Source organism: Centrocercus urophasianus, unplaced genomic scaffold, assembly GCF_019232065.1.
Source record: "Centrocercus urophasianus isolate 14NV4802_14NV808 unplaced genomic scaffold, USGS_Curo_1.0 seq_15, whole genome shotgun sequence".
Lineage (NCBI taxonomy): Eukaryota > Metazoa > Chordata > Aves > Galliformes > Phasianidae > Centrocercus > Centrocercus urophasianus.
The window spans coordinates 20,999,410-21,023,971 of record NW_024884697.1 but is presented as its reverse complement, the minus strand read 5'-3'; the positions used below and the strand labels follow the sequence as shown (position 1 = coordinate 21,023,971).

The window sequence follows — 24,562 nt, the reverse complement described above, 5'->3', positions numbered from 1 at the left end:
CTAAATATTATCGTTCAGTTTCAATTAAGTGGTGGCGTAGACAGGAAAGAAGATGGCAGCTTATTTGCTCTACGCCCACACTGAAAGAGTGCAGGCTTCTACTTTCTGATGAAAAAAATCAGCGCTAATGAAAAGCTGAAAAACATAATTGAGTGTGGAATACTGGAGCTATTCACTGCTGGAGAAACGAGAAAGGACTTATTACTTCTACAGAGATCATTTTTAGACGAGCCTTTTTATTCCAAGGAACGAAGCAACCTATCTACATCTTGAATGCTAAATTCTCTACTTGTAAAAAGCTTCATTTATCACAAACAATGAAAAAAATATAGAAAGAAAAATCAATAAGCGTAGCAGTTTAGTCCAGCAAAGGCCTTTCTTAAAGAGAAACCTCAGTCAAGGTTGAAAGAGCAATTAATGCAGTCTCAAAAATCTGGGCCATTCTGATAGAGTTCGGTTAACATGTGGCAGAAGTAATCATCCACTTGTGAAAATGATTTTCAGTTCATTCTCAAACACCTTTCAGACACTCATGATCCCATTTAGCTGACAACAATACAGGCTATCTGTGGGCATCATTGCATTCAATGTGAGAACCAATGGGGACCAAATGCCCACAGGCACTTTCAGTCATCCCTGCACGCCTGCATAAAAGGAATCTTCCTTGCACCGCATTCCTTCTTTTATTTAACCCCACAAGATTAAGCCATTTTTTGCCTTCAGTTGAGGACGAGAGAGAAAACTGATTCAAGACAACAATATGACCTGGGTCATAAGAAACCTAGCGGTAAACATTCTCGGATTCATTTTAGTACCTTCTGTGCTCTTGAGAAAGAGAACTAAATAAGCCTTCAACAGATGGAACGAAAAAAAAATCAGCCTAAACTTCTATTGTAATTATGATTGCTTAGGATATAGAAAACTTGAAGAATGTCAAGTAATACAAACACCCCAACCACAGCAAACAGTTCCATTTATTCCAATGAGCAAGATACTCATAATATGAATAGAAAAATGAGCTTTTTTATTTTTTTCCTCCTAAACAACTTCTCTCTTACAGTATAAATGGATATAGATATGCTGGAATATCAGATATCCTTAGATTCTTTAACAGTGATAACTCAATGCACTCTAAAGAGCTTCAGCATTTGTGAATATGCATACCAGTACTTACGGAGCTGCAAAGTAACTGCAATGGCAACTTGAGAAATACTGATCTGGCTCATGTCATATTGTGAAATATGTTTGGTATGTAAAGGGAGAATGTTTATCAAGACAAAAAAAATATCCTTTAGCCTTGAGAGAATTCCAGGTAACAAAAGAATGATACTGTTCAGACACAATGCAGGAAGTGCTCTAATTCTGAAGTAATGTAATTGTAATATGAATAGGTAACACAGCACAACTGTGGGACACCCACTCTGTATTTTTTTATGAGGCTTACTTTTGAGCAGAACTATCCTGATCCCAGGGACCAAATAACAGTGGTTGCAACATCTGGGGGCAGTGCTGGGGTTCATCTCTTGGTTTAATTTCCTCTAAAAAGATCACAGTCTATGAACATAAAGTGCTCCATGAGGTGAAATCAAGCAGAGTAAGCAGAAACAACTAAGAGATTGGTGTTAAATGTGACAACCTGAATTTAAATTCTTCTAGTAGGTGTACTAGAAAAAAGTTTCAGTTGCACTTCTCTCCCTTTAGCATTCAGTTGTGCTGTATCAGAGGTTGTTTATATTGCCAGGTCTTAAATCAACTCATCCTGAGCATCCAAAAGCATCTGGGCATCCAGCCCAGACACCTCTCCATCTCACTGCAAGTACACAACATTGCAACTAGATGGAAAAAGCAGTGACTTTTTTTTTTCCACACAAGAGTGATACTATTTATGATCTAAATGGCTAAGGACCCGCTAATATGAAAAATCTACTTTTGTTGCTAGGTCATACACTGCCACTGATGGAATCAGTTAAAACACCCTGGTTCAGAGTCCCTTCAGTATACAAAAAATCAAAGAACTAAGCTGCCAACTGATGCAACTCCAATTCTGGTAACTCTGTTGAAAATAGTCCGCTTTTGGCAAGACAGGCCACTAAAAGAAGTGAACTCTTTAGGAATGTTACTTCATTTTGATCTCTGGCTACTTATGCATTTCATTCCACTGCCTAGAAAGCTTTACTTCTGAATTGATATCACCTTAATTACTTAAAGAACACAGACCTCATCAGAGCTAATCCTAAATATCAACAACTGTGTTTTCATTTGTTGTGACTGTCACTAGTAGGCATCTTAAAATCTGAAAACAGATATGAATAAGAATTTCTGTATCTACAAGTCATGAAAAAGTAGATAAGCTGACATTCACTGAATTTTGAAATACTTCTGTGTCTATCAGAACATACTTGCAAATGCTTGTTTGCAATCTGAGAAAAGTTCTCATTCTACAGGTCAGTTCAGAATAGCATGTATTAGCTTGCTCTCGAGTCAGTTCTGTGAGTTAAAGCTTCTGCGGATGCAATGACAGAGACTACTCTGATTGCCAGCATTTCAAAATGCTTTTTAAACTTGGTAAAATAAATTTTATTCCAGTCACACTACAGCAAGTCCAGCAAGAAAAGTCAAAGAGTAAAATTATAACAATGGGGGGGAAATACAGTTAACTTTCTGGAATCTGTATGCAATCATTGAAATAGCACAATGTCCCCACTTTGCAAAAATATAAAGCTGCTACTAAACCATAGATAAAATGTATTTCTGTTGGGTAAGTTTAAAATGGAATTGAGGATTATGTCTACAAATATACAATTACAGTCCTGTGAATAAATGCAGTTTCTTTGCCGTTGACCAATTAGCTTCAGCTTGTCATGAAGGCACTCTCATATGCTCTGCAAACTGAAAAATAGAGTGCTTTTAAACTTCACAAATTTAAGTTGGATTCTGTATGACAACTCAACACTGGTATTAGGGAAGCCCAATTAGCAGAGCGCTCAAAACTGTCTCTGATCTCAGCATATACATATATATATAACAGAAATTCTAATTCATACTGATACTCCCTATGAATGAAACATGTATCTGCAATTTGACCATCTATGTATTATGCCATTACATGCCCAACTTCACTGGTTTCCCTTTTAATTGGGAGCTATGTGATTTTCTTCTGAATTACAAGTTTGACACTTCAACCTCCCACTTCTGTAAAACCCCCTTTTAATCTACCAGACTCCACATAAACATTGGAACCACTTGTTTCCATCCCGAAGAACAGCAGAAAAGAAAAACAACAAATAGGCTGCCTGTATTGGTGGTGCCTCCATTGCATCTCTAGCAACTCTAAGGAATATAGGAATAGTGCCAGACATTAATTTCCATTTTTACAAAGCAAAGCAACAGTTATGGCTTGTTTCCATGAACTCAAATTAGTTAGATTTCATTGTGCATTTAATGCATTCCTGGAAGGGTTTGTGAATGAGAAACGCACTCAATTCATGCAAAGAAAGCACACCAGGCTCAGAGTCCTTGCCCTGCAGGTGGGTGGAGTATGGAAAAGAAGAGAGAGAGGACACTCTTACACACTTCCATCACCTGCTGCTGGCTACAGTAGATACTGAATTAGATGTACATTTGTTCCTACATCACAAGGCCAATCTAACATTCTGATATGAGATATTTTGCCCTGGAAAACTTGTCAGTGTAGAATGGTCACTGTAGGTGATCCTTGCAATACAAGAGTCAGAAAAGTACTTTTAATGCTCCTGACTGCCTTTTGATGACAATTCATGAGAGAGAACAAGGAAGAACGCTTTTGTAGCATGACTCCATTAGTTCTCTTAAAACTTCCATTTTAAGAAACTTTCTTACAGGCAACACATAATTGTACAATTTTAAAGATGCCAAAGAAACAAAAGAACTTCTGATTCCACATCCTTTTTGCTCTTTTTAAGAAATTTTAACTGTGAAAGATATAAACATGGTTACCTAAAGCACATTTAAGCTTGTACCTTGCTCCCAATGATACGCAGAAGGAAGCAATAACTGGATGCAAGCATGCAGTTGTATATCCCCAGAATTTTCTCCTACCCTCATGCTATTAGCGCCTCAGCAGTTTCTCTGTCTTAGAAACAGTGTCTCCATATTTTAGCACTTGTTAATGGATTTCTGTTTCAATTCCCTGTCTTCTCAACTCATCTAAACTTTCAAAATCTACATCCAGTAGCAGAATCCCACATTTCAACCACATGTACCTAGAGGCAGATCTTTCGGTTTGCTCTGAAACTGCCACCTGTGAGTATCATTTAGGGGCTGTCTTGAGGATACACCAATTCGCACTAGGACCATTATCACGTTTGGGTGTTTATCCTCAGAAATATCACACATAAACATTCTAAAACTGAATTCTGCAGGAGTTTTTCCAAGAAACAACAGAAATGCACAACTAGAAATAAACCCCCCTTTAAGAAACTTTAGCATCCATTCATAGAAATCAGTATTTTAAAAATGGATTGAGATAACTAGGAAAAAAAACTAAAACCCTAAAGAAATATTGAAATGGTACCAATAATACCTTGAAAATGGTTTTGTCCTGGGTGTCTGCAAGACAAGTAATGCACAAGAAAACTTGTTACAAGCTTGTGCTCCAGGCCCCTCACCAGCTTCACTGCCCTTCTCTGGACATGCTCCAGGATCTCAATGTCTTTCTTGCAGTGAGGAGCCTAAAACTCAATACAGTACTCCAAGTGCTGCCTCATTAGTGCTGAGTACACAGGGATGATCGCTTCCCTGCTCTTGCTGGCACCACTATTTCTGATACAAACCAGGATGCCATTGGCCTTCTTGGCCACCTGGGCACACTGCTGGCTTATGTTCAACTGAGTGTCAATCGATACCCCCAGGCCCTTCCTCTGCATATTCTTCCAGCTTTCTGCTCCAAGCCTGTAAAGTTGCTTGGGGTTGCTGTGGCCAAAGTGCAGGACCTGGCACTTGGACTTGTTGAACTACGTCCTATTGGCCTCAGGTCAGCTGCCCAGCCTGCCCAGATCCCTCTGTAGGGCCTTCCTACTCCCAGGTAGATCGACACTTCATGCAAACTTGGTGTTAAATAAAAGTATTCAAATGTACTGTCCCTGCACTAGTTATTAAACTGCAGCTGATTCACAATTGGACCTGTGGGAGTAACACTAGAAGAATACAGAATTTAGCACTTGTGAGGAGGTATGTGAGCCATCTATTGCAGTCAGCCTATTTTTACTGCACAGGACTGTTCTGTCCAGACACTGTCTCCCAAAAATCCCAAAAAGTGATTTTCAACTGTAACACTGTTGATATGTAAAAATTAAAAAACAAACAAACAAACCCCAAACTTTCTTCTATAACTGACCATGTGTACCCATAGAGAAAAATACTTCCACTCCGAGCTGCTAAGAAGCTACAATTGGCAATTTCTACAATTAACATGCAATTATTTTCTCTGTATTGGCTAGGAAAATGCACACATCTCTAAATTATACAAGCTTTCACAGAACAACATAAACAATCAAAAGTGAGATTCACGCAGCTGAATCACATTCCTGTCCTCTCCCTTATTTTAACCATGCTGCCCTCCTGTGGATGTCAAGGTACGTATGATGCAATGCCTGTCTACGAAAATCTATTTCACCTTGATCCCTGCTACCTGCATTGTGACTGACCTGAACAGGAAAGAAAATGCAAGGGTGAAACCATAACAAGAGGTTAAACTAAATTTCGCGGCAAGGACTGTAAAACTTGTATTTGTGCTTCAAAATGGGCATTTTAAGTAAGTACAATGTCTTATTATTCCACAAGTCATGTATATATAGGAGCACGGAGTCATACATATTAATAGTAAATTTACTCTCAAATTAGGGTGAGAACATTCACTGCGTAAAGGCACGTTATTTCATCTCTGTCAATACAATTAAACACAGATCTTATAAAGACTATCCAACAATTAAGAAGGGATGGAAATTATTTGCAAAAGTCGTGGTACTTGGAAAAATGAGAATGTGCCAAACTGGAAAAAGTATATATATATATTTTTCTGCTAGAGATATCAAATACATTGTGAGGGATTATGCTTTTCAAAAATGCATTATGCCTTTAAAAACATAATAAAATGGTTTTGAATAGAAGAATCTAAAACTATTCTAAAAAGAAATTGTCTCACGGAGGAAAAAAAAATCATTTCTGATCAATTGCATTTCCCCAGCAGCTCTTTTAAAGCACGTTCTGTTACTACTTCACGGGAAATTAACATTACATACTAAAACATTTGTATAATTTGAACTCATTCATAGTCTGTTAGAATTATCAGCGTTATTAAATTACAGATTTCAAAAATGGGTATAGATTAGCTAACAAAACCACAGAAGTACAATAGCTGCAGTGACACAAAACAGCTGTTTTTCTTCTACAATTAAATTTATAAATGTTGAAACAAATTACAATTAAAGTCTTAATGATAAGGAATGTTTAAAATATACCTCTCTTTCTAAAGAAATACTAACATTTCTGAAATCTACAAAGAACCATGCTGTGCTGTCTTTAAAAATCTGATGTGATCTGAAAGAAAATACCTTTCTTTCAGAGACATTTTTGTCTTTACCATAGGTTAAAACTGTGAAAAGTGCTAAAGTTTAAATCAAGATATTGCATGTCAACATGTTACACATTATTGAAAAGACTGAAATAAATAAAGTATTGGGAAAGAAAAAATGGTATGAAAGTATTTTGCACAAGACATTTAGTACAGTCATGTGTTATTTTGTTCCAATTAGAGAAGATGCTAACATGCCACATCAATAAAAAACAATTGACTTAAGTAGTGGGGCTAATTAAATGAAACAAGATAATTAAATGCTTCTCAATGTATATAAAAAAAAAGTGATGGCTGGAAGTGTTCCATAATATTGTCTTTTTGTTTTCCTATTATCTGCTTTTCTGCAGAGTTATAGTCAGTGTGCCTATATGCATAAAAGATAGATAGTGTCCAGATGTTAATGTGTTGGTGGCAGGAATCAGGTGTTCAATTAAAATTTATTCAGTGTGCAACGAAAAAACCCAAGCCTTCCATTAGGTGGAACACATACGGCTCAATTAAAAATGAATGCAGCACTTGAGACTAAATTGCACACTCACACTCAATAATGGTAATGAAATTCCACATGACACATGATTACTTTATTAACTTAGTCAAAACAGTAATCTAAGAATCAGTGTTACTTTCTGTTTTAGTAATTTATGAAAATAATTCCATTTATGCAATTTTTGCTTCCTCTCTTACAATACCTCTTTTTTTGAGTGTGTATAATTAGTGAATGAAATAAAATCAACTTTAATATATTCAGATGTCTTATCCAATCATATGTTCTCAGCTAATGTAAATATATTAATACTAACAAACTTAATACCAGTGAACAAGACCAACTTCATTTGAGTGCATTCTTTATTCAGAATTCTTTTCTAAATGGCTTGACATCCTTAAAAATGAATCCTGAAAAATCCTTAAAATGACATCTCATGACCCTGCAATATACTGTTGGTTACCAGCCTACTGTCCTTAACCTAAAAGGAATTATTCTTCAGTCTAAGTGCAATGGAAATTAGCTTGCTTTTCAAAGCTAAGACTTAGAAGCAGCTGAAATGGGTGAAGGCCACAAACATCCAGTTTTGGAAGAGACTGGCCCTCAGGTGTGCAGCTTGACACATCCTTGAGTAGAGTTCTCCATGCCAGCACTAGCATGAACTTCATTGCATTTGCTTCTACTTGGACAATGGCATGGGGGCAGTCCACTTTTTCTTTTTTTTTAACCTTAAAATGATATAAAATTTAAGTAAAGTCTCAGAGAAAATCACAAATGGATCAACCCTTGGTAACGGCATTAATTTCTAAGCCACTGATTTAGCGAACAAGGACTATCAGAGTTTCACATTAAGGGTTCTGTTCAATTCCCTCACCAGAACCATAAAGCTTTACATCTTTGGAGTAAACTTTGAAAAGAAGCAGATGGCAGTTTTGGGCTGGCAGTCTTCTAATGCTACCAGAGGAATTCTCCATCTGGTAAAGGATGAGAAGTTGCTCTGACTGCAGTGGAGACTTTGCAGTGGAAGTCAAACCTACACCAACCAGAACACTTCCCCTGCCGATTTGTCCCCAGTTTACTCCATAAAAGCAGCATGAAAAAATAATCTGACAGGTCTTTAATGACAGGTCTTGCTCCAAAGGCAAGCCGTAAACAAGATTTCACATACCACTTCACACACATTTTTCACTTTCTTTCTCTTCATCACTTATGCATGAAGCGGAAAAAAATCCCTTACATTATGAAAAAGAAAGCAGTACTGCATCACTCAACAGACAAAAAAATAATTTAGGATTAGATTATATTAAAACAAGTTTGTGATAGTAAGTACAATAAAAGATTCTTTGCAGTGCAGAAATACTGCAGAATACAGACATTTTCATTTCATTTTCCTTCATTATTGAAAGGAAAAGCCTCAGAGTGGGCTAGTTGTGCCTGGACGCTTTCCTGTACTAACTACTGCAAGATGGACCCAGAGACCCTGGCAAAATGGCATAGTGTGGAACTGCCAGTGCAACTACTGATGTTTAATAGGATGTGGTCTATTTCAAGGGAGCTAGCTGTGATAAATACATTATTTGGACAAAATAATGATAGTGTGGTGCCGTAGACACTCTGTTACTAGGTCAGAAACAAATACAATACCGTATCAGGGGTGCACTGAAAAAGAAGGTGGCCTGAAGGTTGAAAGAAAGTATCTTCCACCTCTGCTCTGCCCCAGTCAGGCAACACCTGGAGTAGTGTGTCCAGTTCAGTAAACTGCTCCTCGGTTCAAGAAAGGCAAGAGAGAGTCCAGCAGAGTGCCACAAACATGATGGGGACTTGAAGAACCTCCCTTATGAGGAAAGGCTGAGAGACCTGGGGCCGTTCAGCCTGGAGAAGACTGAGAGGAGAACTTACCAGTGCTTATAAATACCTAATGAATGGGGCCAAGTTCTTTTGAGCAGTGCCCCGTGGCACAACAAGAGTTAGCGGGCACAAACTGCAACACAGGAAGTTCAATACAAACGTGAGGAATTTATTTCAGTGTGACAGAGCACTGGCACAGGCTGCTCAGAGAGGTTGTGGAGTCTCCTTCTCTGGAGACATTCAAAATTAGCCTGGACACTTTCCTATGCAAACTACTGCAGGGAATCTGCTTTAGCAGTGTGTTAGACCACAGGTATCTGCCAATCCCTATAACTCCGTGCTTCCATAATCACTGAAATTATATTATAGTAGAGAAATAAACACATTAAAATTGATCTTTTAAAAGGTCTACCTTTAAGCATCACGAACCCAAATACAAGACAAAAATGAGGTGAATGCTATCTTCATGCAAATAACAGATGGACAGTGCAAGTGACAGAAGGACATAACACAGGCAGGTGGCATGCCCCAACCCCTGCAGTTAATCGTACTGCACTCTGTGGAGAAACAATGCGCGGCCATGCCAGACCATATGTAATGTCAATGCATGTCAGGTGGAAATAACTCTCTTAAATCCTATGTCACAGAGTAGTGTGTGACACCAAGAAGTGAATAAGACCACCGGATAAGAAAGGCTAATAAATAACTGCATCTCTCACCTGACATGTGCCATGCTGATTTGTAGTAGAATGAAGCCATATAAAAATAATCTAAGGTCATTATTCCAATAATTTGCAATGATATTTGGTACTGCAGCCTGGGAAAATATTTATATTGTTTAGACAACATTTTTGCAGGATAACCTTACAAACACCACAGCCAGTTACATCTTCATGACTACAGACTCATGAACGTAAGGGAAGTTTCCAGCCAACTTTCAGAAGGAATTTTGATGACCAGAAAAGTTAATACTTACAATGCAAACTAAATACTCAAATACATAATATGTTATACCATACATAATTTTGTATAGGTTACTAAGCAGGAATATTTAAGCACTATTTTATTCTAAAGATATTGTCAGCAATATTTTGAGCAATTTTTTCCTCGCGTTTTAATCATATCTAAAAGTGAGAATTTGATCTGAATGGTGCTTTTCCAAAGCTGTGGGAACTGTGAACCAGTAGCATAAGTTAATTTAAGCTCAAGAAGCCAATTTGAAAATTCCAGTCAGGACAGTAATAATTAAGAGTGCAGTTACTGGGAGTGCACACAAGTCTGAACTTTGCATTGCAAATTTTTGAACAGCTCTGATACAGGAAGTTTTTATTTTTATTTTTAACATTCATAAATTATCATAGTAGAGTAAAAAAAAAGACAAAAAAGCATCCTACTTTATGCTCTCCTATTAGTATGACATATGAAGCCCAGAGAAAAACTGACCTTTCTATATTTCACATCATGTACATGTAGTAACCTAACTGCTCAGATTGTGATCTTCCATGTGAGGACCTAATATGGCACAGACTTTGACAGAATATAGCATCTATTTTTTAATACCACCTTCAATCCATGTTGACCTGAATTTTCAACCCATCTATTCTTCCTTATATATTAAAAACACTTATTTGTAAATTAAACTTAAAAAAAGGTTATTGCTTAGTGGCATAGAACAAAAAACATTAACAATTCATATTCAGCTTTAGGGCTTCTAAATTTCTCACCCTCAATTTCATGAACTTAAGATCTATTTCCAGTTAGATATTATTTCATCATTTGGTCTTGTAAGCTGCCACCAGCTCTTCCATTTTTAATGAAGATAAAGGAAACTTTGTTTTTACATATTTACAGTTTTCTGAAGCTGTAATTAGAGCATTTTCAATAACAGGCAGGCATATATAAAAACCCACCTGGACACTTTCCTATAGGGAACCTCCAGGAGGAGGTTGGACTCAGTTATCTCCAGTCATCCTTTCCAACCCCTATGATTCTGTGACCCTGATTATGATCCAGAGAGCCTGAGACATAACAGCCTTAAAGAAACTTAGGAGAGAACATGGTATAAAAATCCAGTATGCAGAAAGTGAATCAGTGGCAACACAACCAGTATGTTCCAATCAATTATTCTGAAAGGTTGAAAAGGAATTTTGCAGTACTGAATCAAAGCAGGATCTGACACACATGCAGAATCTGTGGTGATAAGACAAGGAGAAATGGTTTTGAACTAAAAGAGTGTAAATTTAGGTTGGATATAAGGAAAAAGTTTTATACAGTGAGAGTGGTGAGGCACTGGAACGGGTTGCCCAGAGATGTGGTGGAAGCCCCATCCCTAGAGACATTCAAAGTCAGGCTGCTGTGGGTCTGAGCAACCTGGTCTAGCTGTGGATTCACTGCAGGAATTGTACTAGATGACCTTTAAAAGCTCCTTCCAACTAACACTGATCATGAGAATTTTCCATACCTTTCTAAAGCCAATGATCACACAACTCAATTTGGATCATTTTGCTCATCAGAGAGCTGGAACAAATTAATCTTAGTATTTTCAGAAGCATCCAGCTTTCCAGTGAAATACATAAGAAAAAACCACCATATATAAACAGTTCTAATGGTCATTTTTAAAAGACTGTAGAATTATTATTTAAACGTAAGTCCTTAAATCTCTTCTTAATTATTTTACATTATGCTTTATAAAGTTGCAAGAAAAAAAAAGTTTTTCTTTTTTTAAAGAAGAAATATACTTTCAGGGTATTATTATTATTATTTTTATTATTATTAACCCTGCTTAACCCATAAATCTTCTTCACATAAAGTATGTTGTGGTTAAGTTAAGTGAGTTTGGATCTAAATTTGTATCTCAGCTTTTACAAATATTTCAGATTAATTACTATGGAATGAATGAAGAATGACACCTTAATTAGTAATGCTTCTCTTGGCAATTAGGATTCTTTTGGCTTCTCTTAGCAATTAAAGTGGCAGTGGCATATCATTAAGGTCTTCAAGATTTCCCATGCCTGCTCAGAAGCAATTACTGTGGGAAGAACTGAAAATCAGGTTCATAGCTATAATCTGCTCTCTAAGGATCCAGTAGTAGGATAAACACTTTTGCTTCTTCCTTCCTCAGTAATTTTGCATTAACCCATCATCATTTTCCAATCAATCACTAATGTAACTTTAATGTGTCATTTTTCGTGAAGTTCAATTTTCATTTTTATGAAGAAACTGATTACAGTCAATTGATTTTTCAGAATTGTACAATATTAAAATAATGTAAATGAAGGCACATGAGCACTTTTTCTCTGTGGCAAAATGCCGATATTCATTCACCACAATAAAAAACGAGAATTTATCACAGTGCAAAATAGCATAACAGAAAATACTGCTAGGAGGCACATTGGAAGGATAATGGTAAAGCATTCATACAGTGGTAAAATTAAAATCAAGCCATTCCATCCTGCTGCTCATAAGATATGTAGGAAATTGCTACTTTAGTACAAACATGCACAAATGGCCTTGTGAAAATAAAATTGAGTATGAGTTCGTCAGAATTTAGCAAGAATCAGAAGATAATTATAGCAATGTAACATTTTTCATCTTCTGACTAAAGAAAAAAATCTACCACCACTGCTATTAGACCCCAACTTCAAATTGCTTATTAATTATGGACAGAAATTTGACCAATATTTCTGCTGAACTGTAAACTCACTGCTTTATTTTCTGATTATTGCATTTCTCATTTCCCCCCCTCCCCCCCAAAAAAGGGGGAATAATCCCCTTTTATATCCCATGCTGGATGTTGCAGAAGATAATGAATTCCGATAACAGAAGTAAAAACCTGTGCACAGTGAAGTGCAGGCTGCCCTGTTGCTATCAGGCCTGAAGACCTTTATTTTAGCTGGCTGGTTCTTTTGAAGATCACCAGAAATACAAAAAACATTTCTCTCATATCAGGGCATATTCAAGTTTGCATCATGGGCTAATTTTCCTCTTTATCAACCATCAGACTGGGAACACACACCCAGAATTTTCAAAGAGAGCTTACTTCTTCTTGTAATGCAACTGTATCATGGGAACTAGTAGTGAGAACAGAAAACAGTAGTTAAATGAAAGATATTTTTTGTTTGAAGTATTTTTTCTGTTAAAATATGTTAAAGAATTACCAGACTCTGAGATATCTAAGGGTCCCAAGTTTAGCCAGTTCTTTTTACCCTCCCAAATACTGCATTCTACTGTAATTAATTGTTTGGACAGACGGAATTTAACACAAATTGCACTAGCTCTGATAGTCCCTGCCTGTGAATCTTGCAGAATGGGTGTGCACATTAGCCAACAGACCTGTAGGAGCTTAAGAAACAAATAAGCAACAAAAGAAATAAAAACAACCCACAGCCATTCTCCCTAACAACCTAGCTATTTTTAAGACCTCTTACTTATTATCTTAAATGTTTACACATATTGTTTGTTAATTCTGACATGAATGTGATGGTTCAATGGGCCATCATAGGTGCCATCACTGCAACATGACTTTCCTTTTCTGCCTACAAGATTATATCTTGAAATATCTTGTTTAGATAAAGGAAAAACAACTCTATACCTTTTGCTTGATGTGTCTTTACTAGAGAAAACCCTTAAATGTACCTGCTTTTGTTCATCTTCTTTACTGTCGGCATCTTAGTGTATAAAAAACTCCTAAGAATTACACGCAGATGAGAAAGAGGTTTTTACATTAACTAGTAATTAACTAGTAATAACTAGTTATTAACTAGTAATTAACATTACTCTTAACAAAACTAAATTTTGTTTAGAGCCAGATGACTTGCATACACGCTTGTGATGGGCGCATGCAGCAGACTGGTAGAATTATAGTACATCATGCAATGTTTCAACGTGTTAAAATGAGATTTCCCAAGCCAAAATCTGACGTAACCACAGGCAATGAGCTTTTTTGGTTTTACAGTCAGGAAATCAAGACTGAGGTGAAGACCAAGGCTCTCTGCTGGCAATCAACCTTTACTCTCATGTCAGGAATGAGTGGCAGAGGAATTACCTTTTCAGCAGTGGCGCAAAGGTAGTTTCCTAAATTCCACTTTGTGTATGGATTATAGCTCATCTCACAACACTGGAAGACTTGGCACTGCAAGCATCAGTGGGCAATTTCTGTCAGTATCTGTAAACACATTTAACTCCTAAATGTATTTGAAACTAATTAGGGAGTGATTCTAGCAGAAATTGTAACCAAAATTGTAATGAAAATTGATATACTCCTTCATATTTCGTATAGATCTAATGTTCTTATCATAAGCAAATGCTCAGAACAAAAAGCATAAAGTTGCAGATGTTAAGAAATACAAATCAAGAATCTTTGCTCCCAAATGGTAGTGTCCATATATGTTGAAGGACTGTAACTACCATGTTGGAAACTGTAAACTACCATCGGCATAGGCAAAAAATTCTCACAGGGATTCCTTGAAATTCTCACAAATTTCAAGATCTTCGTCAGAGCTCATACACAGACACAATGCTACCTATAAAGATTAGCATTTATAAATAGAAAGAAATATCACTAAAAGTGAAGATGACATTTCTTGGAAACTCAAGTTATCTGTAGATAAATTGCTTTACTATCTATCAAAGTAGCCTAAGTTTCACGTAAAATAAACAGGCTTAGATTTTAAAAACCACTTAGGGAGCTATGCATAATCTATAGCTCTGAATGCAATACACAGCAAGAAGACCTGCAGTGTACCATATCACAAGCAGTGTCCTTTCTTTTTTGTTCTTCCCATAAAGCCAAAGTCTCTGTTTTCAGAAACCATCTCACCAAGGCACTGCTCCCTATACAGCTGTTTTGAGAGAACTCTGAGTACTCTGATAAAGTCTAACTACTTACACTTTGGGCTGCTATAGTGAGGAAAGGATTCCACATTATCTGATGTGATGTAAAGACTTGTAAAATTCAAACAAGCTCAACAGTTCCCACGTGTTACTTCGCTTATCCTTCCCAGGCTTAATGTTCACAAACTGAAAACTAAGCCTTCTGCCACAGGATGGCGTGAGCCCCGCTCTCTGTGCAGCACTTGATGTCAGAGCTCTGCTTCCCTCTTTCAAACTGGAAGCAAAAGTGTAATAGCAGCAAACAGAAAGCTAGATGGTGCTAACAGACTTCCATTATGGTTTCAACCAGATGCACGAAAAAATGTTGCAAACTTTGCTAATGAGAAGAGCACTTTTGGTAATTGCTGTAAATTAAAGTAGAAAGTTAATGTTTTTACCTAATGGAAACCAACAGGAATAGAATATATCTATGGTACACATCATACATAAAAAATATTGGGAAGAAGTTTTTTAGATGTTCCATATGAAAAGTTTCCCAAAAGTTTTCTTCTCTTTGAAGGAACTTTATACCTACTGCTTCTAACTTAACCTAACCTGTTAGCTTAGCTGTAGGTCAGTCTCCATCTAATTATTTCCACAAAGGTAAAGAAAAATATTTAGAATTATTCTGCTATATGTCTGTGCACAGAGGAAGGTCTGAAAGCAGACATAAATTCACTATATGCAATACAAAGGCCTATTTGCAGCAGAGACCATGCAGCACATGCTATGAGAAGTATGACACCCTTATCTGTAGAAGTAGCCCAGACTTTGTCAGAGTTTGCCCAACCAGCGCATACGAGCTGGCAATATCATCGTTCTGGATAACTCCAGTGTCCGTGCAGCTCTCCTTAGCTGACTTATGAGCTTGCTAGTAGCTATGAGAGCAGTTTGTCCTGGTGACTACAACTGTGTAACTGTGTGACAGCAGAGCCAGCAGACCCTAATGCTATCAGCCCTGTCTCTGAACTACCTGTGACTGTGGGGGATTGCTTTGCAGTCCTGTGCTTTATTTTACTCATCTTTAAAACAGAGATAATGATACCTATCTTCCACTCCAGTGGACTCTTTTATCAGTAAGAGAAAAGTGTTATAAAACAGGAGGATTCCTTATTCTCTAATTTTGCATCTAGGAAGACTGTTATCCCTGACCATAATTTAACAGATATCCTTTAGATATAACACTACAAGCAGGAGAAATGTGTGACTTCAGTCGTACAAGAACCAGGAGCTATATTTACTAATTGTATATGCTCTCTTAAGAAAGAATATTTCAGTCACCTTCAGGTGCAAAAGGCAAAAAACTTACAACTTTTTTTTTTTTTTAAGTTGATGGCAATCCTTATATTCTCTAAATAAACTCTTGCTACTACTAAAATTTTGAGAGAAAAATAATTTTAAAAATAAGAGAGTATAAGTTCAAAAAAAGTTGACAAAATAATTGCTTTGCTGAAAAGAGAGGAGAAGAAAATCTGAGCGCACAGGTAGTCATAATTAATTGCTCACAGAATGTATATTACAAACAAAAATTTCATTAACTTCTTGTTTGTAATCAAAATATAGCCACAAGGAGAAGTGCAAATTCCTGTTCCTTGAGAGGAACAACTGCAGGCACCAGGATGTGCTGGAACCAGACCAGTTGGAAGGCAGCTTGGCAGAAAAGGAGCTGGGAGTTCTGGTGGACCCCGGGCTGAATGTGAGCCAGCAATGTGACCCTGCAACAAAGAAGGCCAATGATGCCCTAGGTTGCACTAAGCAAAATATCACCAACAGGTCAAGGGAGGTGATTCTTCCCTTCTGCTCAGTGCTGGTGAGGCCTTGCCTGGATGCCGTGCTCAGTTCTGACCCCCCCAACACAGGAGTGACACAGAGTTAGTGGAGAGTCCAACGAAGGGCCATGAAGCTGGTAAAGGGTCTGAAGCATCCCTTAAGAGGGGAGGCAGAGAGAGCTGGGCCTGTTCAGCCTGGAGAAGGTTCAGGAGAATCTCATCAATATGCACAAGTTCCTAAAGGAAGGGTGCAAAGGGACCAGAGTCGGGCACTTTTCAGTAGTGCCCAGTGCCAAGACAAGAGTCAATGGGCACAAGCTGTCACACAGGAGGCTCCATACGAATATCAGGAAGCTGTTCTTCCTTGTGTGGGTGACCATGCACAGGCTACACAGAGAGGCTGTGCAAATCTTCAGAAGCTGCCTGAACGTGGACCCAGACACCCAGCTCTGGGTGCCCCTACTGAAACAAGGGTTGGGCCAGATGGACCCAGAGGTCCCTTCCCACTTCAGCCACCCTGCGATTCTGTGAACAATTCTAAAAGCAACATGTCACAACAGAAAGCAGAACGCACAGGGACAAATTTTGCCATTTTAGCTTAGAAGATGTTCTAGTCAAGAGCAGTGCTTATACATTTTACTTTGAAAGTCAAAAGCAAATGATATTACTTTGTAATATTGTCCTGTATAGGCTGCTCAATTGGTAAGAATTTCATTTAAAACTACTTTTTATTTCACTCTTTCAGATATGATTATTAAACATGACTAATTAAAAAAAAAAAAAAAAAAAGATATACGATAAAATATCAGTATCCATCTTACATTTCTAGTTTGAAAGCAAATACCCCTCAGTAACCACTAGGCTATGCTAACAGACAGCTCAACTGGCACGATACACTTTGAAAAGTAACACTTATTTTATATGCACACAGATATGCAAAGGTACTTTATAAGAAAATGGATTAGAAGAATGTATTTGCAGTAACACACATCTTGAGTGGGTTAACCTGTCTTCCCTGGGTTTTCAACCCTAATTATGAGTGAAGGAGAGCCAAGCGAGTCTTCCTGAAGCAAATGCTCCCTAGCACTTCTATTGCAGCTTAACAGGAATAAATGGGCTTTTAGCATTTTATATAGCAAAGTTTCAGACCACATCTTTTATTTCCTTTGATGATTTGTTTTAGATTTCAGACTGCAGTGGAACACATGGATAGAAATGTTTCTATTGTTGTATAATGAGAAGATTAAAAAAATGTCTCTTGAATATAGTCTGCATTTTGAACCTGAGAAAGGTTACTGTATTCCATGAGAATATGTTATGAATGATGAGAAAGGAATCTGAATTATCACGAATTGCCCATACTCAAACCTGTTCTGCAATTTCTAATTAATGAGCAACATTTACCTTGTCATTATCCAGAATATTCTAGCTGTGCATGCTACCTTCTCTATTCTCAGGGTTTAAATAGAAAAGGATTGTTATGGTTCACTTTTTTTTCCACACTATTTGAGCCCTGCATGCAAAAATTTGAAAGAAAAAATCAGAAATAAATAGTAATACTGTGCAGTAAGATGCATACAAGTAGCCTTTATTTCTTGCTCTTAAGAAGGTTTTGGCTTGTACTGAAAAATCCCAAGTCTATAATTTTATTTGAAATATAATCAGTTTTTATGAATTTAGATATTTAGAGAGGGAACATGTTTGTAAGGCACTGCAGCCACAGAATATAATCTGTGAATTTAAAAATCTCAATTTAACTACAAGACAGCATAATTTGTGAAAATAAATATTCTTGAAGAATAGAAACAAGATAGGTTTTGAGGACTTTCAGCATGTCTCCCCTGTCAATAACTAAATTCAGTTTAAATAGGAGAAACATTTCCCAAGGAAATAAAACCATAAACCCATAATTAGCATGGGTTTGTGGACTTAACTGACATTGAGGAATCTGAAATATTTGAGCATAGCTATTGTATCTGACAAAGAGGGCTCATTACCATTTTTTTAATCCTTTGTTTAATAAAATTAGTTTAACAAAATCCCTCTTTCTGCAACTGGCTGTGTGGTAAGATTTTAATTCAATTTTGAATAAATTTTGAGGTTCCCAGCTGAAACACTGTTGTTTAACAGCAACAGATTAGACAGTGATGAACCTTCTTTGTTTGCTTGTAAACTCAGCTCTACATGGGTAATAAAAGTTACCTGGTTCAAAGACTGTGCAAAGATAAAGCATGAGACGGCTCTGACAAAACTGGAACTCATGGAGGATAACCATACTAATGGCATTAAAAGCCTGTTATTATGGCTGTAAAATAGAACTCTGACGCAACGAAACTGCAAAAGTACTGCAAAAGCACATCCTTTTGCTTTCCCCTTTTTAGTACGCTATGAATCCATGCATAAATATGTGACTACATACCAATGCGAAATGAAACAAAACGAACTCCCAGCCTTTTCACTATTCAGGGTTATAGCAGGCTTGCAATCCAGCGCTTCAAGAATTTATTTTCTCCCATGGCCTGTTTCCCTGCCTGTTATGCACATGCTGATTGAGAGAGAAAATGGAGCCATTTACTTTTCTGCCTCATGCAGGTTCAGCAGGGGGCTGCAGAGCAATAACACCCCTGGCAGAGCGCAAGTTCTGCTCCTGGGTGAGCACAGTGGCTGCCATCCTGCTTCTCCCCTGAGCATGAGCTGGCAAGCAGTGTGCATGAACCCTCCCTAGCCATTCCTTCCCTAGTCTTCTCTCAAGTAAGCACTATTATTCTCACTTCAATCAAAATACATCACCAAAAATTTTATCTGTATGTATATTTACAGCCTTATTTCTACTGATTTCAGCTATTCTGTATATGTTACACACCTCTGTGAAGTGAGATTCCAGCTTACCAAACTGAGCACAGGAAATTAGGTGCATACCACCAGCTACTACAGGTGGGAAAGGAGGCAGGCTCTTCCCGGCATCCCTCAGCTACCTTCAGCATAACACATTTCTTGTACACATTCTTGTGTCCTGTAATGCTGTCCTTCATTCATTGCACGTTTTCCAGCTTCTGCATAAATGAGTGTTTCTCATATAATGCTGCATCAGTTCTGAACTGAACAGATTTAATTTGTGTGATAATCTGACAGTAATCCCTTTCAAAAATACAGCAAACATACTTTTATTCACACAGGAAGTCAAGCAAAGGCTGTGAGAGTGCCTGAGTGTCTGCTTTTCCTAATGTTGAGGGTTTCTGACTTCTGTTCCCTCCACTCTCACTGAAACTCCAATGCTTTCATCAGTATTTCAGCGCTATCAGTATTTCATTAACTCTTTCCATGGCCAATAGAGGCATCATCAACATTTTATTTCATTTCATGGATGCTTACAGTGGAGCAGTCCATACAGGCCTCCCTTGGTGCTCTGACTTTGCTAGATGAAAAAGTAAAAAATCAATTTTTTGTCTGGAGAATAATGAAAACAGTGACACTATAGTAAAAAGAAGAGGTAAGAAACTGTGCCAGAGACTAGCGTTCATAGACAACATAAGGCAGTAACTAGAAATAGCAGATGAAAAGGATGATGATTGAGTTAAATCCTTAAAAATAATATTTGACTGGGGAACCCTTGTAATTCTCAGACAAGAAGACTAGAGATATAAACTAGTATGGAAAAGCAAACTGGGTGGTGAGGAAAACCCTCTGGAGAACAGAACAGCCCCCCAGCTGGGTCACAATCTCTGTGGAATTGGGTCTCCAAATTTCTGTGGAGAAACCTGGAGCACAACCAGAAGCAGCACTGGAGCTCTGCCCTTGTTGCTAGGCCCAAGTCCAAAAAACTGCGTGTTATGCCCTAATTTGGTCTGTGGGCAGCATGACTCCAGCATTATCAGTGGCCTGATCAAATGCAGGAACTCCCCACAGTCACCTGTGGGAGAAGTGCATGGCAGCATAACCTCTCTGAAGTAGCTGTAGAGTGGAGCACACCACCATGCCAGGTTATGTGCAGGTTAAATGCATCTGATTTGTATTATTTGTGATTTGTGTATTATTTGTTACTCATACTGTCGAAGCAGTGCTTTGTTTGATGTTACTGCTTTACTAATTTTAGTTACTGTTCCTCTATTAATTTCAGTCGAATATGTAAGCTTTTAAATTAAACAAGGGTTAATCAATTTCCTTGGCGAACCAATCTCAAATTATCCACTTGCCTGTTAAAACACTCTGTGAAGATATCTGATACGTTGCAGATGGGTAGAAGGATATAAAGGCATTAGAGCCTGGAATCAATCCCCGTATCCAAGCACTGTGTATGCTGTTTGACAGGCTGCTGATGAACACAGCAACACTACGTCACTTCAGCAGCACTCATTGCTTCAGCCGGTTGCTCAGAGAAGCTGTGGATGCCCCATCCCTGCAGACATTCAAGGCCAGGATGGATGAGTCCTGGGCAGCCTGAGCTGCTGTGTGACAACCTGCCTGTGGCAGGGTGGTTGAACTAGGTGAACTTTAGGGCCCCTTCCAGCACAAGACATTCTGTGATTCTGTAATCCCCTCTGGCTCCATACTGACATCTACTTAAATTATAATTTAGAAGAACAGAAAGCAACAGTGATTACTTTATGGCACGAGACACAGCCTTGCTTACTGCAGGCAACTTCACCTGCCTTTGCAGCCAGGATGAGGAATGGTGGTAGCAATTTCCTCTAGAGATGTTTTTACAAATAATCTATTGCATTTAGTTTTGGAGCTAGGCAGGAAAACATCCTTAAACTGGTACATTCACATCAATTCAAGAGAAAGACAGGAGAGCAGACATAAGAAGAAAATGGGAGATGATAGCATTGCAAATACCCCTACATGGAATATATGATTAATCTTATTTTAATGGAAAAATTTTGATTTCTTAAATAACAACTTTGGCTTTTCTGAAGTGTTATAAACTGTGATATTTAAAATCAGTTTGTAATTGACAGTGTTTTTAGCTCTGTGTGTCAGTCAGCTCAATCACTCTCCTTACATCTCACTGAACTGGATGCTATTCCTGACTATTATAAACTTTACACATAAAACAACACAATGTCACACTAACAGCTGTTGTACACACTTACATTGTTTTTACACACTTTATGTTGTTGCTACATATGGTTAAGCATAGGCACAATGAGGCAAAAAAAATACAATGTAACCTGGCAGAAAACAGCCACTTACCCACAGTGCTTCATGTGAGGTGGTTTATCCATTCTCACTGCCAATTTGATTTTCAAGTCACTGTCCTGGCTGTTTTTGGGGACGATCATTTTGTGCAAATCAGGGGACTTGGAGCTGTTGGATGTCGGATACAGCACTACCTGCAAGTAATAAAATAAATGCTGAGCTGATTAAGAAGTCTGCTTATCTTTAATGGAAACTTCCAAGCAGTTCAGATTCCTGTTAGATCTCCTCCACTCTGAAAGGCAACTTAAAAAAAAGTTTCATAATTTAAATAAAATATTTGACACATTCCTATCATGATGAATGATTATTAAATGAATTAGATGAATGATTATTACAATTGGAAATTTTTATATTATGAATTGAAAGAAATTTGCTCTATAAGATCATTCTGAATTAACAGTTTTAAACAAAGAACAACAGGTTCTGGTACTCAATCAGGCCATCCAGGGCCCCATCCAACTTGGTCTTGAACAGCTCAAGGAATTGAGCATCCACAGCCAATCTGGGCAGCCTCTCACCACTCTGTACAGTTAAACAAGAGCCCAATCTTCCACATTACTCAGTACCCTCATGGAAGCATGCCTCTGAAACAACATGCTATATAACTCTATGCAACAGCAGTGACAGACACTGCTGGAGTGAATGTAACCACAACATGCTGCTTCTTACTAACTTCAGTTAAGATCAGTAGCATTAACAAAAGCCAGCTGTAGTAAAAAACACAGAAATCAGAAATTAATTCCAAAGCTCTGTTGCAAACGGAGTGTAATACATACAAGATACTGTGTTCAGTTCACATCAATATGCAACACAAACATTTTGTTAAATTGATACAGATGGACATTAAAAAAAGCAACACCATAAACATGAATTTTAAATACTTAACTAAAATGTTTAAATGACTTAATTGATAATTTTAGTAATTAAACATTATTTTTAGACCACTATCAGTCACAAACAGTCAAATATTTATCTGCCATCCAGAACTTTCAGCTTCTGATATCTAGCACAATTAAATATTACCACTTAATTAAGTTCATAACCACAGTCACACAGTGAAATGCTGCTGAAATAAGGATGAAGGGAAATTTTATTATTAACATTACTTTTTAATCAATTTAGACTCTAAAACCATCCAAACATGCTCCTTGAGAGAGTTTTGCAATAGTCAGTGAATTCTGAACTATCGTTACTCTTACAAGCAGTATCTTCCCATCTTTTATTTCTTGGTAACTAAAACTAATCATAAAGTTAATCACCAAATTAATTTCTTATAAACGGTAGTTGCATATTGTGTCACATGTATAAAACACAATATATTCCCCTCTCTGTTTCAGGGAAAGCTAAATCAAAGACTTGGGTAAGAATCCTCAAGCAAACATAAATCCAGTGGATATTATTAAGCCAAAAATTTTACAACAGATTTATTCACATGCAGGATAATGTAAACTGAAGGACTTCAGCTCCCCACGTCAGTATTTTGCAGAAGCACGTTCCTGTGTCCCATTAGTATGAGGAGTGCTAGCAAAGCAGAGAAGCGCAATGCATCAGCCCTAATGACGTGTGCAACCTCCGTAACATCAGCAGGAAAAGTAACCTCTCAGAATGATCGAGTTCTGTGCCTGTTAAAGAGATAGCAGAAAAAGCAGCATATTCCAGTTGTCACAAATCAGAAGGGTAATTTGTTTTGCCTCTTCACAATTGCATAGCAAGCACTATTTATAACAGTGCTTACTCCCTCTTTTCCAAGAAGTATGTTCATTTTCCTCCTGAGCAAAAGCTTTCCCTTGAAAAGCATTGAAGTATAGCAACTCTGGAGTTCTGAAATCTCAAATAGAAACAACTTCTAGTTTGTCTATCTCTTTAAATGCAATACTATATAAACAGAATTATTCCTCATTCCTTGCATTTAATCTCTTGGCATTCATAGAGGTCCATAGGTGATGTTATGATTTTCTTTTCTTCTCTACAGATTGCAGTCACTGTCCTCTAACAGCTTATTACCACTCATGCATCTCAAACCACATCTTTCCCCTGTCAATTTCTTGATTTTTGACAATGCTGAAGAAAATATAAGCTGACAAGTGTATAATTAATTCATAACTTCAGGACTGACAATTTCTTTTCTGATTTTTTTTTTTAAATAAGTATTTTTGAGCTTTGTTTTCAAACCTCTTGCAATGAATAAGTATCTGGCAGAGTACTTGGACATGTGCTGTGTCGTGTCTGTCTCATTATTTAAAAGAAAGAACGGCAAAGCACAAGAACTAAAAAGACTGGAATATACAAACTGTATTTCAAGAACTTCAAACACTTTTGTCATTATGCACAAGTGCACATATACACACACGCAGCATTCTGCAAGCATTAATTATCTTCAAAATAACCTTAAGCCTGCAAGGGCACACCTAACCAATGTGCGTTGGATCATCAGGTGACACAAGCTGAAACCAAAGCACTGAGCAGATTTTTCTTGATGGAAAAAAAACGCTGAAATTTGGATCTAAAGCATTTCCCCACGATGACACACTGCGATGCAGTATCATCTCCACAGCCCAGAAGCTTCCTAGGTTACTTGTCTCAGATTTCTTTTTCAACACTGTTTAACAGATTACAAATTTACAGGTGCAGTTGTAGGTACATACTTAAATAAAATAGTGCCGACTCTTTATTATCTGGAAAATATACATACTCACCTACAGAATATTTTTTCACCACACCTGGTACTTCTAAAATGTTTGTAGAATTATTTCTACATCATATATTTTCAAATCATTT

General features: G+C 37.4%; 1 protein-coding gene across 9 annotated transcripts in view; it reads right to left on the bottom strand.

Annotated features, from left to right (window-relative positions):
* The window catches only part of CADPS2 (calcium dependent secretion activator 2), a 302,854-nt gene that overhangs the window by 121,688 nt on the left and 156,604 nt on the right, over positions 1 to 24,562 (bottom strand). For all 9 annotated transcript variants that reach the window (XM_042815716.1, XM_042815717.1, XM_042815718.1 and 6 more), the window contains exon 8: positions 21,779 to 21,918. In XM_042815716.1, the coding sequence (XP_042671650.1) occupies positions 21,779 to 21,918 (140 nt within the window). The remainder of the gene's footprint in view (positions 1 to 21,778; positions 21,919 to 24,562) is intronic.